Consider the following 25,301-nt stretch of genomic DNA (forward strand, 5'->3'; position numbering starts at 1 on the left):
GTCAGCACTCTCAGATGCTGTAGGGAAAACCAACATCAAACTGGAGAAATATTAGTATTTTTTATATTTCAAGAGACCTTGGAAATGATCAACCTGATAAGACAAAAAAAAGGAGGGGAGGAGAGGGAGAGAAATTTGCTTTTATGCTCCTAAAATCTAAGTAAAATAACCCAAAAGTCTGATGGGTACCCACAAGGGGAGGTAGAGGGCCACCAGAAATGACAATTTGAAAGAATGGGGAGCTGTATTTGCTGAGCTACCATTATGGCAGAGATCCGTACCACCAGACCAAAGAAGGGCCAATATCCTCATTTTTCCCCAAAAGGAGGAGAATCGAGCCCACGGATAATAAGCCAGTGAGGTTATTATTGATTCCTGGCCAAAATGCAGATGTTATTAAAGAGCTGGGTAGCGAACATTTTGAAAAAGGAAGCAGACATGGTAAAGAGCTGGGCTGCAGGATTTCATCAAGTACAAGACTGGACAGCACTTGTCAGCGTTAGGGCGTGCAATACTGCAAGATTTGTGCATTTGCTGATGGAGCCATCAAGTGATCCAAACATACTAGAAAGCAAATGGAAATGATGTGAAGAGAATGATGAAGATATCCCTATTCTTTGGTCTGGAGAGTCCATGGTGACTGCCAAGGAGTTCAGGAACAAAAAGACAGGTCCCATTCCAAGAAGCCCTTTTGATAACAGAGAACCAGGAGCCTTTCATTTGGGGAACGCTTTAACAAGTGGCCGTCCTTGGATGTTACAGAATGTTACTTTGCACATTGATCAGTGCTGAGAAGCTTAAGAAAACTTAAAAGAACCGATGCACAGCTAAGTAAATAGAACCAGAGAAGTGCCATTCACAGTGTAACGGGAAAGAACAGCAGCAAAACTAAATGAAGTGAATTTATGAGCTCCAAATTGGAGAATTCACTTCTCCCACCTTCACAGTAGAGGGGTGTGTGTGTGTGTGTGTGGGGAGGATCAGGAGTCCGCTGGTGAGCTTTGCTGAGCTTTTTCCTTTTTTTTTTTTGTTTTGGGGAATGGCTCTCTGGAAAGGCAAGGGGAAGGGTATGTCGAGAAATATAAGAAATAGTTAAAGTTTTATTTGGAAAAAATAACAAGGCATGATAGACTGACCACATGACCTTTTTTTTTTTTTTTGACAGAATTAGAGGATAAGGGGGGAAGGATTTATATACTCAGTATATAAATATAAAAAAATAAAATATATACTCAATATATACATTTTTCAAGCATTGTACTTATGAGATAGGTAATTTATTTTTAAAATCCCCTTTTTACAGTTGAGGAAACTGAGGCAGGCAGGAGTGAACTTATTTCCCTAGGATCATCACTGTTGGAAAGCAGAGCCAAATTCAGGTCTTCCTTATTCTAGATCCAGTGCTCCACCCATTGAGCCAGCTTGCTGTAGAGACCTGATTTTTACTATTGCAATCAGACAGTGTCTTTCATGTTTTTCTTTGGAGAAAGGAGAGGTAAGAGCTAGATATTAGTATACTTAGATGGTTTTGAAGGACTAGACCAAGTTGAATTCAACAAGCATCTACTGTTAGCCAAGACTTGGGGACAAAAAAGACAAAAAGCAAAGAGTCCCTGCCCTCAAGGAGCTTACGTTCCTCATCTAGTTACAATTCACAGTCAGTGAGTGTAGTCACTGAGGTGGTAGATGGAATGCCTTGCACCAGAGCAAAAATGAATTTGTAATCCACCTGGAAAATTGGGATGGGGAGCCCGATAATAAAGGGCTTTGAATGCCAAGTAGAGGAGTTTGTATTTGGTCCAAGAGAGTACCTTCTTGAGGAGTGAGGGAGGGGAGCACATGACATAATCAAACTTTTGCTTTCAGAACATTAATTTAGCAGCTGTATGGAACATAAAGACAGGACACAGACTAATTAGGAAGCTGCTCCAATAATCCAGGCAGTTTGAATTAGGATGCTTTAAATATGGTATCTTATTTGAGCCTCACAGCAACCCTAAGAAGCAGGTATTATTAGTCATCCCATTTTACAGATGAGGAAACTAAGACAGGAAGAGGCCTGAGAAACTCTCCTGGGATCCCACAGCTAGCAAGGATCTAAGAACGAATTCAAATGAAGTCTTCTTGACTCCAAGTCCAACGTTCCATGTACTGTTCCTTGTATCACCTACCTGCCTCCCAATTTCTGCATGTATTATTCTGTTTATGATTTGGAAGCAGAATCACCAAACGGGCTTTTGATGAACAAAAACCTCAATCCTTAAGAGTCCCTTCCTAACGCGACCAGCTATAAGATGAAGACATTTAGAAATGGAGTCTCAGAGCGCTAGTTGATGAAGTGGATAGAGAATCAGTGCTGAAATCAGGACTTGAATTCAAATTTGACCTTAGATACAACACTTCCTAGCTGTGTGACCTTGAGCAAGTCACTTAATTGCCTTAGGGGGAAAAGAGTAGATTCTCAGCTCTTGAAAGAGGGTGTTTGGCAAGGGTGGATATTGAAAACTATCTTTGCATATATTTTGAAAATAAACTATTTTAAAAAAGAAAAAGGCTTTCAGCTTTTCATAAGACTCAAACTTCAAGAGGAGAAATTCTGTGACTTTTCTTTCCCCTGACCTGTTTCAGGGGCACATCCCAGAAGAAGCTCATTCTGCAGCTGGCTTCCAACCTTGAAACTGTGAAGCAGAAGGGGCTCCCAAAGTGGGAACAGATACTGAGGAAAGGGGCCCACACTGGGCCCCAAGGCTTGGGTGTCTCTCTGAACCAATGGAAGGTCCCTCCTCCACCACTTCTGCAGCTCCAGCCTCTCCTGCAGACAGAAACGAGCTCAGGGGAGCAGCCCACTGCAACCTCAGGGGATCACTTCCTGCCTGAATGAAGGCTGCAAGACCAGACCCCAGGAGAAAGCCAGGGACCCAAAGAATGGATGGGAAACTCAGGACTTCCACAAGATGACTGCGGACTTCAGACGTCACTCAACTTTCCCTGCAACAAGGAAAAATGGGTAGCTCTGGACCAAGCCCTCTCTAGGAGCACACAGACAAAATGGGAGGAAGGACTGCTCCCAAAGACTCCTAGGGCAGGGAGGAGGGAGTTAGCTGAGACAGAGCCCAAAGGCAATATTGTGGTCAGGAAAGGGTTAAGCCTCCCCCACCCCCTCTCTTCTCTGTGGCTGCTGCTCCCACCAACTAAATGAAGCCCCATAGCTTGTTGGATTGTCAGGAAGGAAGCTCACACATCCAGATTTTTGTTGTTCTAAGGTTGGATTTTTTTTTTTCAATTTTACTGCTCAGGAAGGAAGCTAGCTGCAGGCTGGGCCCTAAATGCAGCTGAGCTGATTACTCAGCCTCGCCTCCACTGCTGCAAGTCTCCTCTCCAATCCTTTTTGTCCCAAACCTCTACTTTCTTTTTCCTCCAAAGAATTTCTTAATCATCCTAGCATTGGAACCTAAGCTATGGGTTCTTTTTTTTCCTTTTTCAGATATAAAAAAAAAAAAGAATAATTAATCCTGTAGTGGCTGGCTCCCTAATAGCAGGATCCATGGCATGTGGGGTGCTCATCAACTGCAAAGATAATCCACCAGGTGAGTCACTTTCTGGGGCTCTTCCCTTCCTTGGATGCAGACAATAGGCCCGGGTACTAAGAATGCTCGGGTACTTCTTCAAGAACTGATATTTAAACGAAGGCTGCAAGGTGATTCAGGCCATTTCCAATCTTATGATGGAGAAAGCCATCGCACCCAGAGAGAGGATTATGGGAACTGAGTATGGCTCACACTAGGGTATTTTCACTCTTTTTGTTATTGCTCACTTACATCTTGTTTGCTTTCTCATTTTCCCATTTTCGATCTGATTTTTCTTGTGCAGCATGATAATTGTAGAATTACATATAGAAGAATTGCACATGTTTAACGAATATTGGATTGCTTGCTATCTAAGGGAAGGACTGAGGAAAAGGAAGGAGAAACAGTTCTGTAGGGGTGAATGTTGAAAACTATCCATGTTTATGTTTTGAAAATAAAAAAGCTTTTAAAAATTAACTAAGGCCTCTTCTCTGACTGGTGATTCTTCCCCTTTTCAGAATCTTCGACAGCAAGTTCCTTAAAGTCTTAGTGCTCTGTAAGCTATAAAAATTAAAAACTGTACAGTGATTTTGGGGACGCCTTGTAGGTAGGGATCTAGTCACTAATATTTATAAGCAGCAAAGCCAATTTTTGGGGCTTTCTTTCTTGGAAGAAAGGAACCCTGGGTAAACCTGCCCATCCATAGAAATGGACAGTAACTAACCACTTATGCCCAAGACAGGACACACACATACTACCAACTTCACCTTGCCAACTCCCTGCTAATACAAAGACCCGTAAATGTTAACTGCCCTCTCCCAATCCAGCCCTGTCCAATCCATGCCAGTCTCTCCCCAGCACCACCCCCCACCTCAGGCTGACCTGCAAGGCCCTCTTCCTGCTCAGTCCTGGGCCTTTCCCAAGCAGAGACAATCCATCCATCATTCGGGGAAGCTGTGACACAGAGATAGGGGGAGGGGGGAGGTTCACAGAACTGTTTACATGCAGGGAAGGGGGGGAAATAGTATATACATTGGGATCTAAGAAAAGAACTCAAGGACTAATGAGTTCTAATATGAGTTAAATCCTGTTATAAAACATCTTACAACATGGACCCACCCACCCATCGCTCTCGTATCAATAGCACAAAGAAATTGCCAGAGGCCTGTGTATTTCCACTAATAATAGATAAGCCAGAATTTTAGCATAAGAATCTAACATGGAGCGTAACCCTGGAATCATAGTGAGGGGGATCTGACCTCTCTAGCCACAGCAGCTGTCTGGAGAGTGAGCCAGAGCCAAATCACTTCCCTCCTGAGAGACTCCATTTCCCTGTCTGTAAAATGACCTTGGTCCTGCATCATTAGGCCTTACCAAAATCAAGAGTGAAAGAGACTAGCGAGACAGACGGAGTTCCTGCTTAATGCTGAGTGGAGGGGATTAAGGAAGGCAGAGGCTACAGGCCGAGCCTAATCATGGAACTGAACCGGTCAGAGTGTTCTCCACAGGAGATCAGAGAAGGGAGAGGGCCTAGGGGAGGGCGGCTCACTGAGCAGCAGCCCAGCCCACCCAGCCACTACTAATTTACATTCCTGAAGGATGGCCCTATTGCTTCATTTAGAAACCCTTTTCAGAGTTCTGGAGGAATCAAAATCAGGCCTTCAAGACACAGGAAGCTAGTCCCAAGACATGAAATTCACTTATCTCTTTGGTGGGGAAGCGTTTTACTCTGGGTATTGCAAAGATACCAGTTGCAAAGGTTTTTGCTCCTTTGGGAGGCTGACTCCTAAAGGGAACATTCTCCCAAGATGGATCCCTACAGTAAGTGAAGCAAAATGAAAAGGAGGTCGGTCCATCTCATAGACTTCAAAAGCCATAGCCCCGAGAGGGCCACACCAGAACTATACCTGTAGGCTCAGGATCAAATGGGAAATACAAATGCCAACTGGTTTGAGCTCAACTTGGTGATGGAAAACATTTGGGCAAAGTCAAAGCCAGCAATCTTGTCATTAGAGAATATACTACAAAGCTATAATAAACAACAAAAAAGAATATACTACAGACTGCTTGGACAGAGGGAAGAAATAGATGGGCAGTTCAGAAACCACATACAAGCCTACCATTGAGACAAGACTCAATAGTGATAAGACACCAGTCTCTCTTGAGCTCCAGTCTCACATCACCACCTACTTATTAGACACTGAACTATATGTCTGCCAGGCGCTCAAACTCAAATATTCAAATGGATCCAAAACCTCATCCATTTGGGAGAACTCTTTTTTCCTTTTTTTTTTTTTTTTTTTTTTTAGGCCATTGGGGTTAAATGATTTGCCCAGGTTCACAAAGCTAGTAATTACCAAGGCTGGATTTGAACTCTGGTCCTCCTGACTAAGACCGATACTCTATTTCACCACCTCGTTGCCCCAAAAAACTCTCAAATGATACAAACTGAAATATATCCAGGAAACTTCTAAATTATGTCACATGGGGTCTATCTGATGTGCTAGACTTCCTTTCTCTTTCCTTTCTTCTGACTTTGCCTTTGCTATATCACCAACCCATCTTCCCATAATATTATCCCTGAATTATATCTTTCACTCCTTTCTGAGAGTTCCTCCTCGATTATTTTAATCTTCTCGCACACCCCAAATCCTCTGAATGACGTTTTATTTTTAATTCTATGGAAGCTATTGTATATATCATGTCTCATTATTGTGAAGTAATAGTGAGAGAATCTTGATATTAAAAATATAGGTTTTTGCTTTCACTGGAAGATAGAGGACATCAAAGGTACTTTGTAATTTCCTAAAGAAAATCCAATTGCTCCCCTTCTCTTGTTCAATTCTGAATCCAACTTGTCCTTCATTTGTATGGATTGTCTCAAAATATGCATGTATATATATATACATATATATGTTAATCCAGGTAACTGACATTCTTCATCCAACTGGTTTTTCTTGTGTGGATGGTCATTCCAAATTCCTGTGAATCCAGATATCTTCTAGAAGATTCTTTAACTTCCAGGATTCAGTGCAATCAACATAACGTTATCTGCAAACAGGAGCATCAGGAGGATGCCAATATGCACAGGAAATTCCAAATTTCCATGTGTCTTCTATTCATCACTCTCCCGCATCCAAACTATCCAATCAGCTGTCGAATCTTATCGGTTCTATCTCATTAACATCTCTCAGAGACAGCCCATTCTTTCTAGTTACCAAGCTAGTTAAGACCCTGGCTCCTTATCACCTAGATTATTGAAATAGCTTCCTAATTGGTCTCCTTATCTCAAGTCTTTCCTTCCATCAATACATCCTCCACTCAGATACCATAGTGATCGCCCTAAACTGTTGGTGGGACCTTGTCACACCATTTACTCCACAGCAGTGGTTCCCTCTTGTTTCTAGAATCAAATATAAGTTTTTCGATGTCACCAACTTTTAGAGATGGTCTGTTTGGGACAGAGAGCAACATGTGATAATTCTGTGCTGAAAGATACAGACACTTTGAAATAAATGATGGTGTGAGCCACTCATTGGCTACTGAGCCAAAGGAGTGCCTCACTGCTTTAAGATTAGTCTAGCAGAAGCTCCCCAGTGGAGTGTCTCAGGAATTTATGGTTGGCCTTTGGGCTATCTAAAATTTTTTAAATCAATGACTTAGATTAAATCTAAATTTGCAGATAACCTCAAGCTGGGAGAGAGAGTTAACAATGGCTGATAATCTGAGCCCAAGAGATCTGTCTCCTGCCAGGTCCCAAGCTTCTATGTCATTTCCTGGACATCTCCTCCATGCAGCCCCTATTCATCATTCCTGTCCCTTCTCTTCCCCCCCACCTCCCAGTGGAACTCTATCCCTTGGGTCTCTTGGCTCTGATAGAAGCTTTGGTCTTGTCTTGTCCAGGGCCAGGCAATCTCCACACTGAGTCCCCTCTCATCTCTGAAGGCTGGGACTGTTTTGCTTGCCTGCATTTATAACCATAATGCTTTTCACAGTACCTGATATATAAGCATTTAATCAATGCCTTATCTATCCATCTATCTTGACAGGTCAGAACACAAAGCCAATAATAACTATGTTTTGAGGATTGCAAAGTACTTTACAAATATTATCTCATTTGACCCTCATAACAACCTTTTTAGATATTATTTCTATTTTATACTTGAGGAAATCGAGGCAGGCAGTAGTTAAGTGATTTATCAAGGATAACACATCTTGTAAGTCAGATATGAGGAGGACTTCCTGACTTCAGGTCTAGTCTCTATCTATTTAGACATTTATCTGCCTAAGTCCCATAGGATGAAATTTATAAATTTCAAAAATATAAGATGAGGAAGCATGATAAATGACATTTTTAAAAAAGATCTGAGGGTTTTAGTGGACTGCAAGCTTATGACAGCAGTGGGATGTGGCAGGAGAGGAAGCTCCTGAGATTGAGAGCTACATTAGGGGAAGCAGAGTATCCAGGAATAAGGAAAGAGGTGAGAGTTCCTCTGTCTTTAGCCTTTGTCAGACCAAATGCAAATGGAGTTTTGTATTAGGGAACTGCCATTTAAAAAAATGATAGGAAAAAATCCAAAGTTCCCCAACTTGGAAAGTAAAGGGTCTTGAGTCTCATACAAGGATCATTTCGTGAAGCTAATTACAGGTGATTATCCCAGAGATGAAGGGCTCAAGAGGCATAAAGGCATTGTTTAAGCATCTGAAGGATTGTTCTTCGGTGGAGGGATCTGTCTTGTCCTCCTTGGCCCAAGAGGCCAGGACTAGGAGCAAAGTGGGGAGGGGAAAGAGGGGGATGACAGAGGACAATTTAAGATTGGTGTTTCTATTCCTAAATAAGAGCTATCCAAAAGGGGAAAGGGCGGCCTAGAGAGCTAGTGAGCTCCTCCTTGATGATCTATAAGCAGAGGCTAAATAACCACTTTAGATTATTTTTTAGTTACAGATTTAGTTATATCACTATATAACTATCTATAGTAACAGTTCTAGAGAGATATGGTTAGATAGTCATCAAGGTCACTTCCAACCTTAAAATTCAGTGATTCTATAAAAGAATACTTGATCTAAGAAGAGGGATTAGCTGATAACTAAGAATTCTCCTCAGGAGTCTAAAATACAGACCTGTAGCTCCATAAGCCTAATTGGAAGGGAGCAGGAAGGAATGAACTGTGTTCAGCAGCTCTGTCTCTCTCAGCTCTAGGACAGATGTAAAGCTGTAAGCCTTGGATCGCAGATGAATGTCAATGGAAGAACATGACACTTGACTGGTGAGTCATGCCCAGATTTACTGGATTGGATTTCGCTAGAGATCAGACTAAAGGCCCCACCTTGTGAGTGGCACCGAGCCTTTCTGAGGCTCAACCTCTGCTGAGCAGAAGGTACTTGAAATACTACATTTCCCCCCAAAGATGACTTTCATTTCTTCCCAGTCACTGTCAATACAAAGAGAGGAAAATGGTTTCTAAGTGTCTGCATTTGGGGGGTGAGGCAATCTATAGCTTAGGATCTCTGCCTTTCCTAAAATATCTTATCAGCATTGTTACTAATTCTGTGGCAGGGTCTGCAACACCGAGGGAAGAATATTTGGGAAGAAAGTTGACTCCATTTTAAGTTAAAGAAAAAAAATTTTCAGCTATGAAATACATTTTGTTCATTTCTCTAAAAAGACATATTTTAACAAGGTTTTCTTCCTTTCCTTCCTTCCTTCCTTCCTTCCTTCCTTGTTTCCTCCCCCCTCTTCTTTTTCTCTTTTCCTTTTTCTTTCTTTCCTTTCGCCTATTATAAAAGAAAAAGGCCTTAGCACCTCATGATAATACCTCTCCTTTTCCTTTCTGAGTGTCTGCTCTCAAGGCATCTTTCTAGTCTTTCCCCCCCACCTCTTTCTTCCCCCTTTCCCTAACAAAAGCATCTGGCCACAGCCCAGGACTATGTGAAAGAGCTGCTAGGGGAGCCAGTGCCAGTGATCATCGGGAACACTGCATCAGAGCCGACACCACCTTGGTCAATGGTTAAAAAATAAAAGAGAAACTTAAAATGAGATCTTTATGCAGCAGGAAAGCCTCATCCCCGGGAGAAGGGAAGACGGAGACATCCCATTATCTTGCCATCTACTAGCCTGACTGCAGAACAGGTATTAGCCTTTCACTAGTCCTGACCCCTTGCAGACCCCCTCCTTCCACAGCCCAGTCCTCACAGAGCCCTGCGAGGAACCATTAGAGAGCTCTGCAATGCAATTAGGGAAGTTGCCTGCTGCTAATCCCCCCCCCCCCCACATACCCTCGGAAAAGCTAGGAAAGTGTGCTGAAGCATCTGCAGAGTCCACTGCACCTTCCCTGCCACAGCCCACACCCATGGGCATGAGGCGGCCGCCCTCCCACCAGGGGCAGGGACCACCAGGCCCAGGCTTTTTAAAGCCGCTTCAGAGCAACCAGCGATTCGCCCAAGTCTCCAGAGCTGCTCTGTTTGAAGAATGCAGAGGCTATTCAAAGGGGAGCCAAATGACCCTGGGAAAGACAGGAAGTTAACCATTGGAAGGAAGGGGAAAAACGGTTGCGTTTAGCTGGGAGTCGGCGTGGAGGTCTGAATTGGGGGCTTTAGACAGGCGTGGAGGTCTGAATTGGGGGCTTTAGACAGGGCTCCTTTTCCAGTCGGTATTGTTTCCTTTGTCAGCCAGCATTTAGCACAGGCACACAGTAGTCACTTACTAACCACTTGTTGTTTGTCCCAGAGAGACTCAGCAGGTATGTGAAAAGCACGGGTTGGCGGATACCCAGGTAGAGCACCTTCCTTCCCCAGGTGTGCTGAAAGGGTTGCTCGTTTCAGAAACCCACGGAAAACTCGAATTCGCTTTTCCCTACTCTCTTCCCTGACAGATAAAGCGGAAAGAACTAGCCTTGTTCTTAGGAGGCAATCTGGGTTTTGCATTTCCAGCACAAAAGCCGACACAGACTAAGCCACCTGGGGCCCCTGGGGCAAACCCGGGGACGAGCTCCCCAGAGGGGCAAGCTCCTCACAGCGCCGCTTTCCCGGAACCTCCTCCACCCCGCCATCCGTCTATTTTCTGGCCGCCGGGCTCGGGCCAAACTCGCATTCTCCGAATTACCCAGAAACCTCTGCTCGGGGAAATAAAGACTCCTAGGGATTTCGGAAAGATGACAAGGGGAAGCTTTGGGGAGAAAGAACGCTAGCCCTGAAAACTGGGACTGGTCCGACCCAGAAGGGGGAGACCCCGCCAGAAACGCAAGAAGCGGTCCGAGCCCGCAGAGACCCGACGGGGATCACAATCAACCCTCTCGTCAGTCCTTGCGGGACCACAGAGCACCGCGGGAGAAACTGAGGCCGGCGTCACTGGCAGGAGGCTGCGGGAGCGTGGGGTGTTGACTAGCCAGCATCCTCTCTTCCGTCCCCGGCTCCTCCGCTAGGCTTCTTTTGCCTCCCCTCGAGGGGAAAGAAAAAACAAACCTAAACCAAACCCACCCACGCGCGCGACTGGGTGAATCCTTCCCGGCCGGGTCGGGCCGGGCTTGCGGCCCTGCAGCCACAGCCGGGCCTGGGAGCTCAGCCCCTGCCCTCCCGAGCCCACCGTGGAAAGATGAGCAGTTCACTGGCTTGTTGGAAAACCACATGAAAGCCGTCCCGGGAGCACAGACAGACTGTGAGGGGCAAAGATTTCGCCGGAGAAAAGCGTCCCTCCCTCCAACCCCGCCCCTCGCCCCTCATCTGTCCTCCCGGCCCCTCCCCCAACGATCAATTACAAGGCACCCTTCTGCGAGGGGAAGGGAAGGGAGAGGAGGCGAGGGAAAACAAGGCGAGGGGAGGAGAAAGGAGGGAGGCCGGGGCTAGCGAGGGGAAGCGAGGCCGGGAAAAGGGAGGACCGGCCGGGGAGCCGGGCGGGGCGGGCAGCCGGGGCGCAGCCGCTCCTGGAACCCGCCACCGATCGCTTCTGCATGACAATTGGCGGCCCGCGGGCTGGCGGGCTGGGAGGGAAGGGCAGAAAGCGGCCGCGAGGCCGCTTTCTCACCATGGTGATTAGGCATTCCGGCCGTGCACCGCGGGCCGGCCCGCGGGCCAGCGAGCGAGCGCGCCCCCGGACCAGGCGGGCGGGTGAGGCAGCCCGGAGCCAAGCCAGGCCAGATGGCTGTGCAGCAGCCATCAGGGACCGCTCCCATCCAGGCCGGCCCCACTTTAACTGTTCAAACATTTCTTTATCCCGACAAGACAATGAAACCAAACGGCATGAAAGGGAGTCTCTGGGCCTGGGGAGGGAGTCAGCAACCAACCCTCCCCTCCCCCCCCCCACAAGGAAGGGCTTTCTCCCTACCCCAGCCCCCACCTCCGCAGGAAGGGGAGGATTGGGGGGGCTTCACCCCCACGTGAGCCGAGAGCGTTGGGAATCAGCCCTCCTTCCGCCGGAAAGAGGGCTGAGGAAGACTGAGGGCTCTCTTCCACCCCACCCCCCAGTCAAAGAAGATTGTGGCCTGATGCCCCTACTTAAAGAGAAGGATTGGGGATAGTCTCTCCCCTTCCAGAGGAAGAGAAGGATAGTTGGGGGGTCCACAGAGGACAATTGGGTGGGGATGGGGAGCCTCTCTTTCTTACCCCAGCCCTTCCCCACCCCCACCCCGTGGGCCTGAGAATGCAATTTTGGCCGGTGGGCTTTCACTCAGCCTCATATTGTAGCTGGATAAGGGTCAGCCTCGTCTGTTTGAAAAGTAGGGCTGGGAGAGAGCTTCCTTCTCCAAAGGCCAGAGGCTCGGCCACCTCACCCAAGGGACCCTCAGAGAAGGCAGAATGGCTACACCCAGTCCCCGCCCCCACCAAACTCCACCTAAGCGGCAGTGCAGTCCACCCCCTTCAGGGGGGCCCGGGGCCCCAGGGGCCCATCGAGCGTTTCCCAAACTGCTGCTTCAGAGGCCAACACAAAGAAGCGCCAACGGAGCCGACTGTGGAGCTCAGAGGCAGCACAGCCTGACCTTCCCCGAGTGCTCATTCCTTTGGTTGCCTGAAGAGAGCTTTCAATGAGAGCTGCCCGGGAAATTGCCGAGGCAAAGGGGAGTCAAGTGAGCGGGCCAACCTCAGGACTCTGGGGGGGAAACATTACTGTGTGCGGTTCCTGTCAAGGGGAGCAGGAAGAAAGGGCAGGCAGCTCTTGTTCTGCCCATTAATTAGACTGGGAGCTCCTGGAGAGCAGGGATTCTTTTTTACCTTTCATTGTAGGGATTTAGCACGGGACCTGGCACACAGAAGGTACTTAATAAATGTTTATTAACTGATGATGCTCTCCACACCCATCAGATCTGAGCCCCAACCTTGGCAGTCTTGACAAGTTCCAGTTTAGAGAACTAGAACTCATATCTGAAGACAGGAGAGGGGATGTGCTGGGCAACTACAACTGTGGTAGCATGAACTGGTGGGGAGAAAGGTTCTGAGGGCAAGGAAGCAATCAGAGCAGAAATATGGGTCTTGAAGAGCTTGCCCATCCATAGGAACGAACCCTGAGGAAACCCACAAACCAACCCACAGACAGAATCAAAAACCCAATGTCTATCAAAATAACCTAGAGTGGGCAATAACTATGGAGGTGGTGGCAGACACCAGCCAGAATCCTTGGATAAAGATGCCCGGATTCAAAGGGCAGACCTTGGGAAACAGATCCATAGTCCTCCACAACACATGGTGACCATACTTTTCCTCAGACAAGGAGTCTGGAAGTGGAAGCAAAAAATAAAAAAAAAATTTTCCTGACTCCATCCTTAGCTCCTCTGCTAAAGATGTTGCCCTTCCAGGACCCACCTGCTCCCTTTCCAGGACAGACAGACCAGAGGAAAACAACTTCTCAGCACCATGAAACCTTTAAAACAGAAATACTGGTGAATTTGGTGGGGAAAAAAAGAGATCCAGAAATCCCAGGCTGAGGGGAAGGATACCCCCCTACTTTGGAGTGTCCACATGTCCCCTGGAGAAGCCCAGCTTTCAACCAAGAGCAGGCCAAACACTTCATGAGCTTTTTTGGCCTTTTTTTTTTAATGGTTGTCATAGTAGCAAAGAAATGAAAACAAAGCAGATTCCCATCAGCGGCTGAACAAACTGTGGCACATAAATGGGAGGAAATATTACTGCACCGTGAAAAGCAGTACAGCAATGAGAGAGAATTAGAAGAAACACCAGTAGACAAGAACTGATGCAAAGAGGAGCTAGCAGAACCAAGAAAACAAGTAACGGCATTGCCAGGATGACTAGAGACATGTAAATGGGAAGAACAAGAAAAGGAAAACAAGCATTCTTATTAGCATAGTGACTGAGCTTGGCCCTGAATAAGAAATGAGAAAAGGCATCTTCTTCCCTTCTTTGCAGAAGTGGGGGGATGGAGGGGACACAATGGCCATGGAACATTGCACATGCTGTCTGTCAGATGCTGGTCCATTTTACTAAACTGCTTTTTTTTCCCTTTTACTTAAAAGAGATGGCTCATTGGCGAGAGAGAGGAAATATACGATTGGAAAGGAAGGCAGTGTAAAAACAGAAGATTTCAACCAAAAAATTAAAAGATAAGAAAACGTATATTTCTACCCCACCCAGACACACAGAGGCATGTTCTGGTCACTTCTTTCACATCTACTCCCATAACTGGGCACAGGATGGCAAAGATCATGCTAGGCTTTCCAATACAAAACCCATTTTCCAAGGTTCTAGACCTCTAAACTGAGCTGGAACCTGGTCCACTGAAACTCCAGTTCCTTAGTTCTGCAGGAATTTTGTTGTAGTCCTCATTTTTGAATTAGAAAAAATAACTTTTTTACATTTTCTGGAAAAGAACACAAAGGAGTTACAAGTTTGAAAAATACTCTGAAGAATTAGTCACCATAGAATGAAAAATTCAAATACTCAGTGAGCAGCAGCCAGCCAGATCCAAGCCCGCCCCTACTCTCTACCCATATTCTGGCTCCACCTTTACCTACCCAGCTCCAGCTGGGTCTGGGAGACATTCTGGTACGCTGTTCCTTGATTATCTCAGAAATAGTACTTATTTCAAGGAGGTTCTGTAGGGAGGGCCTGAAAGGCGTCTAGTGGGAATAATCAGGCTTTCTAACGGCTCTTAAATATGTATTTACATAAAACAGCCCATAAATCCTCGCGCCCCCATCAGAGTATGACAGGAGCCAAGAAGCCACCGCAGACCTTGACATGCTGCCTTCTCAAAAGAAAAAGATTTTCCTCCTGTTTTATGAAGATTCCTCAGAAAAAAGCACCAGCCACCCCCCCCCATCCGTCCCATGAGGCTACAGTGAAGCACTGATCTGCTCCCTAAAACAAGGTCAAGAGAAGGTGGAAGCCCCCCTCTTCCAGCTCCCTCCAAGGGAGTTCCAGACTCCTATGCTAGGGTCTTCTTTCCTCAGACATTCAACAGAACTCTGGGTCGAGACCTGATCCCAACTTAAATTTTGTTTTTCTTTTTTTCCTCTATGTTAATAGAACCATCTGGCTGTGCAAAGAAGCTATACCCCTTCATGACTAGAGGCTTCGTTTGGGGGGGGCAGTGGAGGGAGGAAGGAGGAGAGAAGTCCTCTGGAAAAGGCAAGACTGTTCAACATAAATTAAGCTAAGGGGAAAGGGCTCTCGCAGTTTCTCTACTACTCAAATTTGAAATGAAGAGGTTTCCCCTCCCTGCTGATCAGCATCTCATTAATTTCAAGGTCAGAATTCCATTTCACTTTGGGAGACAGCCTCATTTCATTTTTTCTCCACCCAGGCGTATTCCTGTGTGAGGTAGGTATCCATCTCGTGGGGGAAGGCACAGCACACACAATGCACACCAGGCAAGGGAAGAGTTATGGCCGTGACACCCGCAGGGGGAATGGATCTCCACATCTAGGAGTTCTTTTGCCTTCTCTGGGTGTTTGCCTGATGGAGGTTGGGGAGAAAAGGGGGGAGAATAACCGAGGGAAGAGGAATCCCAATCCCTTCAACGTCTTAAGTCAGTTTCATTTCTAAGTGGTGCTGCCAGGGGAAAGGAGGCAGCAGCCTTCCTCATGTGTCCCTAGGACAGTCTGAGCAAGGGGGAGCGAACCCCACTTCTCTGCGCCTTCTCCCCCGCTAACGGGGAGGCAGGATAACAGGAAAGCCCCCCAGTCCTCCCCCAAGTCAGGCTTCTCCAGAGAGCCAGAGCAGAGCGAAAGGGCGGCCAGCGGCCCAGCCAGATGTGAGTCACTGAAAGTGAGAGGGGGAAGAAGAGCTGGAGCAAAAGTGAGTGAGAGCCCCAGCTCACTGTGGTGCTGTCGGCGACGGCAGCCTCCTTCCTAAGTGGAAAGGTCCTAGGCTTGCAGACGCTGACATAAAAGACACACTCACAACATATTTCAAAACCAAAGAGCGATGGATTTACAAGGCAGGTTGATTTTATGATGACTTTTATTGAAAAGGTACGCTGGGTTTAGGCAGATGCCTTTTAGCGCTGGGAAGTTAACACAGTGCCTAATTCAAGGAGACAGCCAGAGGAAGCAGGGCCGACAGGGGAGAGAGTTGCAACGTCTCTATTACTCTCCCCGGCATCATAAAGTGAAGAGAAAAAAATGGTATTCGTGTTGGGGGCTGCAGGGAGATGGGGGGGGGTTAGGGAATAGAGTAGAGAAGAGGGGAAAGAAAACCTTAGCTGTAGTTTTCTTAAGAAAATAAAACAAAGCAAAATCCAAGAACAAAGGGATGGGTGGAAAGAAAACCCCTCGCTTCATAAATTCTCCTCGGGCTGGCAGAAAGCCACTCCGTCTCCATACTGCCCCAAAGCTCCGAACTGAGTCCTGTTCTGCTGGGGAGTGGGGGTGGGGATGGGGCGGGGCAGCGGAGGGGCCACAGGAGCCGGCCCCTCCCCTGCCAAGGCTCGTTGCTGTTTATCGAGCCCCGGGAAGGAGCAGTCAGTGCCCACAGAGGGCACTAAAGGTCACGAGAACGCACCTGATCCCCCCAGGAGCTGATAGATCTGTCTCGGATCCCCACAAACACGCTAGCCGGCTAGCCCCCCAATACCAAGGAGAATAGGACTGTTTCAGAGTTCCGCGCTGACCAGCCTCTGTCCCTAATTGCCTCTGCTGCACACAATCTGCTGCCGAGAGGTAGGGCCGGGCAGCGGATTGTAGACTGACTGCTAAGTGTGGCAGAGAGCCAGAAATCTAGAGACCCGAGGGGAAGCCGGCCAGGAACCCCGGAGCCCAGAAGCTGCCTCCGCAGCCCGGCCAAGGACGGACGCGCTCCCCCTGCCCCCAGCACCCCCAAGGAATACCGAGCACGCAAGGACAACCCGGCAGGTGGCGGGGAACCTGCCCGCCTCCCCGCCAGCGGCCCGCACACATCAGTTCAATCCAGAATCCCCCGCTGCCCACCGAAGAGGTAACGGGGAGCCCCTCCCTCGGTGTCCCCCCTCCCCCAGCCTCCAGCTCTCGAGGCGAGGCAGACAGGTAGCGAGCCTCTACAGCAGGGGCGCCGGAGGCGCTGCTGACCTGTTGAGCGCCGGCACTCGGCCAAGCTGACCCAAGGGAAGGGGCACAGGGATGCAGGGGACTGCGTACTTACATCTGTCATTTCTGTCCTCCGGGCTGGACGAAGTCTCCCGGTCAGAAATGAGGCCGGAAACGGCAAAGATCTTCTTGCCAGTGTCATCCACCTTGAGGGAGCTGGGGGAGCCCGAGGGCAGCTGGGCCCCAAAGTCATACTCTTTGCCGTCCGCGTCCGAAAAGCGCAGGTGGGGCGACTCCGTGTCGTGGCAGTTCTTGAGTCGCTTGGCGGGGGTGAAGGCCGACTGGTAGCTCTCCCGATCCTCAGTGGAGGCAAAGGGGCGGAAGGCCCCCACGCCACTGTGGTTCAGCATGCTGATGGGGCTACAGTCTAGATTGGGGGGTGCAAACTGCGGGTGGAGGTGCAGCAAGGAGGGGGGGAAGTCACGGTTGGCAAAAGTGCCGGGCACCCCACTTTGCCTGTGGTACATGGAGGCAAAAGTGTAGGAGCCATTGGTGAAGGGGATGTGCACATCCTTATCTACGGAGACGGGGACCCCGAAGGGTCGGGGCTGCTGGCAAGGAATGGAGGCGTCCCGGCTGGCCTCCGCCGTGGACGCCAGCACCATCAGGGCCGGCGACGCCAGGGGGTTGGGAAGGTAGGACGAGTTCTCCATCTTGAAGGCTGCCCGGTGTAAGTCCATCGGAGTCTCTTTCGATGGCAGGAGTCAGACAAGAAACGGTCTTCCCTGGGAGGGAGGGAGGGAGGGAGGCAGTGCAGCACCTGGGGTCGAGGCAGGGAAGATCACTGGGGAATCATCCCCTTCCAAGACCTGCAGGGACATGAAAGAGAAAAAAAAAGGGGGAGGGAGGAAGGTCAGGGAAAGGAAGAAAGGGAAAGCCCGAGTGATTGCAACTCCATCCTCCTGGCTTCCAGGCGCTTGGGGAGCAGACACCACAGGCTTCAGGACTCACTGGGCAGCAGCAGCATCCGACCGTTTTCATTCAGAAAAATCAATAGACAACTTACTGTGATGTACGCGTAGCTGACTTTGGTCCCTACACGTTCCGGGTGAAATGCGCCTGAGCCCCAGCGAGGAAAAAAACACCAAATCTCCCAATACAATATTCCCTGGGTAAATGAGGTCAGCGTATATACCCGCTTTTCAAGGGATCCTGTCTCCGTACCCCACCCACCCGAGCCAGAGCTGCTTGGCTACAACAGATGCGGTTATAATTGTTTTTCATACACGGCCCTCCCCCAAACACACACACACACACACACACACACACACACACACACACCACACCCTGCCCGTTTGCTCTCCCCCCTCCAATGTCATGCTAATGTGAATTTCAATGGATACATGTTATGTATGTGAGCAGGTGACATCATGTATATCTATGTATATAGTCTAATACTCATGTGTGTGTATACACACACACACACACAGACCCACAACTTCATACATTGTTAAGGACTTTTTCTTTCCCAAATGCAGCTTCCCCACAACTGATATTTTGAGCATTCCTCTGTCTACACATAGCCTCCCCCCCTATTCTGTAGCTGAGCAAAGACTTCTATTTTAACGTGCCCGGCCTCTCCAATAACAGCAAAGAACAGAAAGTGGGGTCCTTGGCAGATGCTCCCTGGAAGTGTGTGTCTTTCAGGGACGACGACAAGAAAAAAGATCAGGAATTTTAGTTCCTAAAGCACTCAAGCAGATTTGGAAACTGCCTTCAATCTGTCATTAACATTTCGAGCAAAATGGTAACCCAATTTCCCACTTCTTTGGGTCCAGGCAGAGCCTGATGTTCAAACGACCCCCCAAAGTACGTGGGGAGTTGGGAAAGATGCTCTTCAATTCCCGGCTCGCTCTCGCCACCCCAGAGTTTTTCCCCTGGTAGTTTCTGCAAGGCGGGGCTACACACCAGGAATGAGCATGGCATAAGGTGAATACGAGGCTATTCGCTTCAAAAAAAAAAAAAAAAGATATGATTAATAGAAAGTCACAAAGGGCACCCGAACAACACCATATGATTAAAAAAAAAACCTCAGCACCCCCGGCTGCCAGAAATCACGCCCTTTGAATCTAAAGAGTCACTCACTGCAACTAAACCGTGCCCAAAGAGCATCTTTCTAATGGAAACCCTTTTGTATTCCTTGAATGGAGGAGCCTCGGTTAACAAATGGCATAAAATCCCATCCTTGGCCCTAATGATAACATTTCCTTCTCCCATCCTGTACCAGCCGCTTCCATGACTGTTATTAATTGTGAAAATGAGTGGACATCATCAGATCGCTTCCTCATTTGGCACTCTTCCTTCTAGACATCATGGCTAAATTACCAGATTATGCAGCTCCCATTAACGGATTTTTCTCTCTTCCAAATCTGAAATAACTTTCCTGTCAAGTTCGAGCAAAGCAGGAAAGCTCTGGCCAGGACAGCTTAGTTAGGCTTCCCCGCTCAGGAACCCTGCGCCCGGCACATGCAGATCCACAAAGCCAGTGAGGGAAGCCGGGCGAGTGTGTCCCGCTGCTCAGAGTCGCCCTGCCTTTAGGATCCCAGACCCAGACACGACCCTTGGTTGGCCCACAGCGACTGCCGTGCTCCCCCCTGGCCGAGAGGGAAAAATGGACAACGGCAAAAACACGAGGGGGAAGCCGTGGTGGAAGGGTATGATGTGGCCCTAGCGAAAACGAGCCCTTCTTGCCGAGTTCTGTTGGCTTTCTCCTGCTTCACCTCCTTCTGCTCAACGTGTTTCATAAATTAGTAATCTGGCGGCCGAGGCAGCAAGTCGAGCTCAGCAGAAGGAAGGACCCTGTGAATCACTCACCCCTAATTCCGGATTCTTTTGCAAACTTCATTACACCGGGAATAAATCAGGAGCATTTCCGTTTGGGGTTTGCAATTCCTCCCTGCACTTTCCAGAAGCCGCTTGCGGGGTTCTTCTCTCCTCCTCCCCCCTCCGCCTCCCACACCCAGAAAACTGTGCAGAGGAGGAGGAGGAGGAGGCAGAAGAAGCAGAGGCAGCCGCCCGCAGTCATTATGAAAATCTATAGTTGATACACTCCTAATGTCAAAATGTCATGGACTTAAATACAGAGCCCCAAATAAGAAAACTAACTGACCCTCTTAATTAAAAAAATATGGATTGTCAGCTAATCAGTGGGGGTGGAGGGGTGCTCTGGGTGGCCGGGAGGGGGTGGGTCTTGGGAGAAGCAGGAAGGAGAGTGAGGGGTTGGGAACGTAGGGCTTCCAACGAGGGACTGAGAACCAGGGGCAGGAAGAAGAGTGAGGGGCTGCGAACTAGGGGCTGCGAACAAGGGGGCTGCGGGAGAGGGGCAGCGACGCTTATGCTGACGCTTTTTAATTTAGCGCCTCGTGCAAATCCAGATTAAAATAACTCCCGCTATTGATCGGAGCAGTGGAATTGACATTAATTTTAGCTCACTTCTCACTTTGCAAAGGGATCAATAGGCAGTAATAACAGCTGACATCCCCGCTGAAAGGAGGAGAAAGAAGGGCTGAAGACAGAAATCGAAAAGCAACCGAATAAATCACCAGCCCCTTTTCCCCGGCTTCAGACAAACTCCAAAGCGATCGCAAAAAGTCTTTGTTGAATTAACTCAACGAGGAGGGAGATCAATCCGCGAAGCCAAAGAGATTGTGGGGCTTGGGGGGGAGGGGGGCTGGGGCGGGGAAGGGGGCGCACCAGCCCCGGGACTGGTTGGGCTGGAAGCCGCCGTCGCCGCCGCCGCCGCCCCACGCAGGGTCTGGGGTTTTCCTTTTGGTGGGAGAGGGGGTAAGCCCAGGCCTCGGCTTTGGTTAAGGGAAATGCAAACAGCCCCGTTAGAGGGAGTCCTAATGAGTGGTCCAACTGCCCGACCCCAGAAAGACCCGCGGGATTGACTGTCGGACAGACTATAGGCTGCAAACAAGGCGGGAGGAGGGCAACGAAAGTCCGGGGTGAGAAGGCGGGCTGGGAGTGCCCGAACCCTGGCAGGGGCCACTTGGCTCAGGAAGAGCCAAGGCAAAGCCCGAGAGAAAGTGGGCCAGGCCAGGACTCCCGAGTCCGCCTCTCCACCCCCGGCGGCCCGGCTGAAGAGACCCGGGGAACTGCGGCCACGGCCGCCGCCCTTCCCTGGGCCAGAGTCGAACACTCTTCTCTCCGCCCCATCCAGTCCCCTCCGGCAGCAGGTTCGAAGGGCCGCCGCACGGCCACGGACCCAGCGAGGGCTCCTCTCCCGGCCGGCTCCCGGTGGCCTCCTGTCCGTCTGTCCGACCGTACTAGCGGCCTTCGTTCGTTTGTCTGCGCCGCCTTTCCTCGCAGTCTCACAACAGGTGCCAGCGGGGTGCCCTCCCAACCGAACTGCTCCTGGGTCCTCTGTTCGTCTGGGGAGGGGACGGATACGTAGCCGAAGCTTTCCTCCGGGCCAAACTCAACTTTGCCGAAATGCCCGGGCAACTTGCGAGGCCGAGCACAAAGAGCGCTGAGGCTGCGCGAGGAGCTGGCCCCAGAGGAAGTCGGGGAGGAAAGGACAGAAGCAGGGTGGAAGGGGAAAGGAGCGAGCCACCAGCAAGGCAAGCGGGCGAACGCCGGCTTCTCAGGTGTCCCGGATGGACAGTATTCTTTCTGTCCCCGAGACCCCAAGGGCAGCCTCCGTTTTCCGAGGCCTGACCCGCACCCCCCCGAGCTGGCCCCCACTCCCCCAGGCACGAAAGAAGAGAAAGGTGGACACATTTCGGGGCTCGGGGCCGGGTGACTCGGGCTCAGGCAGCTTGCTGCCGCCTCCCTGCCGGCGGGGCCCGAGCCCGCCCTGCGCGAGAGCCGGGGATGGAGCCATCGCCTTCGAGCCGGTGCAAACCGTGGCCCCCAGACAGAGCCCGGCCCAGCAGGGCTCCCGCGCCCGCTCGCGGGAAGCTCGGCCCACGCTTCAGCAAGCAGCCAGAGACACAACCACCAGCTGGGGAACCAAAGAAAAGCCCCCCGCCCTGCCCCCAACTCCCTGCCTCCCGCTTCGGCGCTGGCCTGCCTGGCCCGCCTTCCCCCGAGCTCTCACCTCTAACTTCGTAAAAGGGAGGGAGAAATTCGTTCAAGAGCAACCCAGCACCCAAATGGTGACCTTGCAACTTTGCGAAACGAAATGGCTCGAGGGGCCCCAGAGCGGAGTTCGGGGCTAACCGGAGGCCGCGCTCGGGGCCGCACTGGTCAAGCAGACCCTTTGCCAGAAGCCCCAGGAATTGGGAGAGCTCTGAACCCGCCCTGCCCCGGCGCGGCCTCCCTTCGTTCCGACAGACCTTTCACGGAAAGCCGCCGCCCCTGGCTCCTCTCTCCTCTGCCCGGAACCGTGGCAGCCCAGGCCCGGAGGCAGACAAGGTGTGAGCGGCGCCTGGAGGGGGTCAGGGGCGAGAGGGAACGGATAAATGGGAGAAGTGATGGGCAGAAGGGCGAAGGGGTGCCGAAGTGAGGGGGGGTTCAGTAAGTCCGGCTCAGGCCAGCAGGCCAGCTTCACTGCACAGGGACAAACAGGTGGGTGCAGCCTCTCAGCCCCAGGGCTCACTCCCAGAAGAGCCCCCGACCACCCTGGTGGCAGGAAGAACCAGCGCCTGCCTAGCCGGCCGCTGGGCCTCCCCCTCCGTCTTCCCCGCCGCCGCCTGGGTTTAGTTCCTAACGAAAGAGCGGAGCAGTGCGGGGACTTCCCGCTTCTGCCCGCTCTAGCCGCTCCCCTTTGCTATCCTTCCCTCCATCCTCTCCTCTCCTCGCCCTTCCTCTCCTCTCTTTCCTTTCTTCTGGTCTCCTTTTTTCCGGGAGCCGAAGCCAGAGAGGAAGGGAACCGGCAAGGGCGAGGCGTCCCCCGGGAAGGTCTCCCCCAGCACATCAGCTTGGTGGTTTCAAATATCGCTCATCTCCCCTTTTTTTTAGTCCAGCCCCTTCTTGGGGTTTCCTAACAGCCCCTTCCAAGCGCAGTTGAAAGCTCCTAGGGGAGACTGGAAGAGACGGGAGGGGGGAGGGGGGAGTCGAGGCCCTAGCTGCCCCAACCTCTGGCGGAGTAGGCGGCCTGCGGCACAAGGGGGCAGCCCCCATCCTCGAGCCTGGAGGCAGCAGCATCTTTGCGTTCTCGCCGCTCTCGGGGTGGCCCTGCCTGCCGCAGAACTGCAAACGAGCTAACCTGCAAACTGACTTCCCCGGCTGAGGGAAAGAATCGGGTTATTGAAGCTTGAGGAGCGATCCTGGGGATCCCCTCCGCCCTGAGGGCCGCACCCTTCCCCAAACCCCAGAGGCAGGCCGGTGGAGCCGAGCCGAGCCCCCAAGCTAAGCCCTGCTCGGACGGCGACTAACCTGAGTGCCAGAACCCTGACCGGCAGGCTCCCTCGCTCGCTCGCTCGCTCGCTCGCTCGTTGGCTGGCTGGCTTGCTTCCTTCCCCTCTATCCCTGTGGTCTCTGCGACCGAGCTGTCGGCTAGCCCCCAGCGCGGCGGGCTCAGCGCCGAGTGCAGCCAAGCTTCGGGCCCAGGGCTGCTAGGTAGCTTCGGCCAAGGGAAGAGGCTTCGGGGTAAACCCGGAGGGCTACCTAGACGGCCGGGACCCGATCGAGTCCCGGGGACTGGCCCGGGGCCGCCCCGGAGTGTAGGGGGAGGCGAGCAGGAGGGCTGGGAAAGGTCGCGGGGCCGCGGGACTCCCAGCGTCGGTGCAGCCGCCGCCAGGGCCCTTTGAAAAGTTTTGTCTCCAAGTCGGGGACGGGCAAAGTATCGCTCAGTCTAAGTCGGAGAGAAAGCAATATGGGGGGGAGACATCGCTACCCGCACGGGCACAGACACGGACACACACGGAGGCTCGTCTGGAGGCGAGCGTGCTCCAGGAGAAGGTCTCGAGCCCCACAAAATCCCGGGAGACTTCGAGAAGGCCGGCCGGCACCGCAGCCGAACCGAGCGGAGCGGAGCGGGGCGGCCGGGCGGCAGCGGCAGGCCTGGGGGTTTCTTCACCTCCCCCAGCACCTGCCTCTTTGCCCCTGCTTCCTTCCTCAAGCCAGCCCTCCTCCGCCTCTTTCCCGCCCCTGCCCCTCTAGCCGCCAAGTGAACGGGCACAAGTAGGGACCCGAGGTTCCCCGAAAGAACTCCCTGTCCCTTTCTGCAGCCTCCCCTCTCGCCCTCGCCCTCCGTCTTTCTCCCTCTTTCTCCGGGCTGCACAGGAGCCGGCGACTCGCTTCCTCGCTCCCCCATCCCTCGTTCCCTGGCTCCTTTTGTGCTTTGCGGGTACGAATCCCTTTCTCCCTCTGCTTCTACCTTTCCCCCCACGCCAACACCTCTGCGGAGCCCTCCCCGTTTCCGAGCTCCGGATCAGCAGGAATTTCCTGCTTTCCTCCCACCCTCCTGCCCCCCATCCCCGAGCGCGGGGAGAGGACGGTCTGGCAACCGACCCAAACAAAGTTAAAAAGGACAGTTGGGAAGACGTGGAAAAGGCACCCCCACCCCACTTTTCCCTTGCTTTTCCCTCACCCTCTACACTGGGCCAACAAGCACGTCCTAGATCCCTCCCCCGACCCACTCCCACCCCCCACCTCCACCCCACCTCACCAACCAGACCAAAACAACAACAACAAAATAAGACAAACTCCGGGTGGAAAGTTAGAGAGTAGGAGAGCGAAGTCGGCGAATGTTTAGGGAGCGGATTCTGTGTGACTCCCAGGGGGCCCCGGGAGAGCGACCCCGGAAAGTTAGCCCGGTTCCCGAGCAACCCTGCTGTCCCCTTCTCTCCCCCCCACCTTGTGTACACACACACACACACACACACACACACACACACACACACACACACACCCCGTTCTGCGCTCCATCCTCACCGTGGAAATTCCTTTGGAGAGGGGCTGCACTTTTCAGAAGGCGAGGGAAGCAAGGCGGAGAGTGCGGGGCATGGAAAGTCCCGGCTGAGCGGCGGCGGCGACGACGGCGGCGGCGGCGGCGGCAGCGGCAGCAGGCGGCTGGCCCCCTGTTTGAGCTCGCCAGCTGCCGGGGATCGCATGTACAGAGCGAGAGCTTCCGAGGGAGAGAAGGAGCAGTGCTGCCCTCTCCGCGCTGGCTCTAATCAGTGAATGAGCCTCCACTCTCCGAGGGACTCCCGCGAGCCAGCGAGCGAGCGGCGCGCACACACTCACTCACACACGCACGCACACACAGACACACACACAGACACTGCTCTCTCTCTCTCTCTCTCTCTCTCTCTCTCTCTCTCTCTCTCTCTCTCTCTCT

General features: G+C 51.3%; 1 protein-coding gene across 3 annotated transcripts in view; it reads right to left on the minus strand.

Annotated features, from left to right (window-relative positions):
- The window catches only part of RNF220 (ring finger protein 220), a 247,401-nt gene extending 222,392 nt beyond the window's left edge, over positions 1-25,009 (minus strand). For 2 of the 3 annotated variants that reach the window (XM_051999872.1, XM_051999871.1), the window contains exons 1-2: positions 24,896-25,009; positions 17,130-17,883 (exon numbers count right to left, since the gene is read on the minus strand). In XM_051999872.1, the coding sequence (XP_051855832.1) occupies positions 17,130-17,754 (625 nt within the window). In that variant the 5' untranslated portion in view covers positions 17,755-17,883; positions 24,896-25,009. The remainder of the gene's footprint in view (positions 1-17,129; positions 17,884-24,895) is intronic. The other variant, XM_051999873.1, reaches the window with a different exon arrangement.
- Positions 25,010-25,301: the final 292 nt, after the last annotated feature.

This window comes from Antechinus flavipes, chromosome 4 (assembly GCF_016432865.1).
Source record: "Antechinus flavipes isolate AdamAnt ecotype Samford, QLD, Australia chromosome 4, AdamAnt_v2, whole genome shotgun sequence".
NCBI lineage: Eukaryota > Metazoa > Chordata > Mammalia > Dasyuromorphia > Dasyuridae > Antechinus > Antechinus flavipes.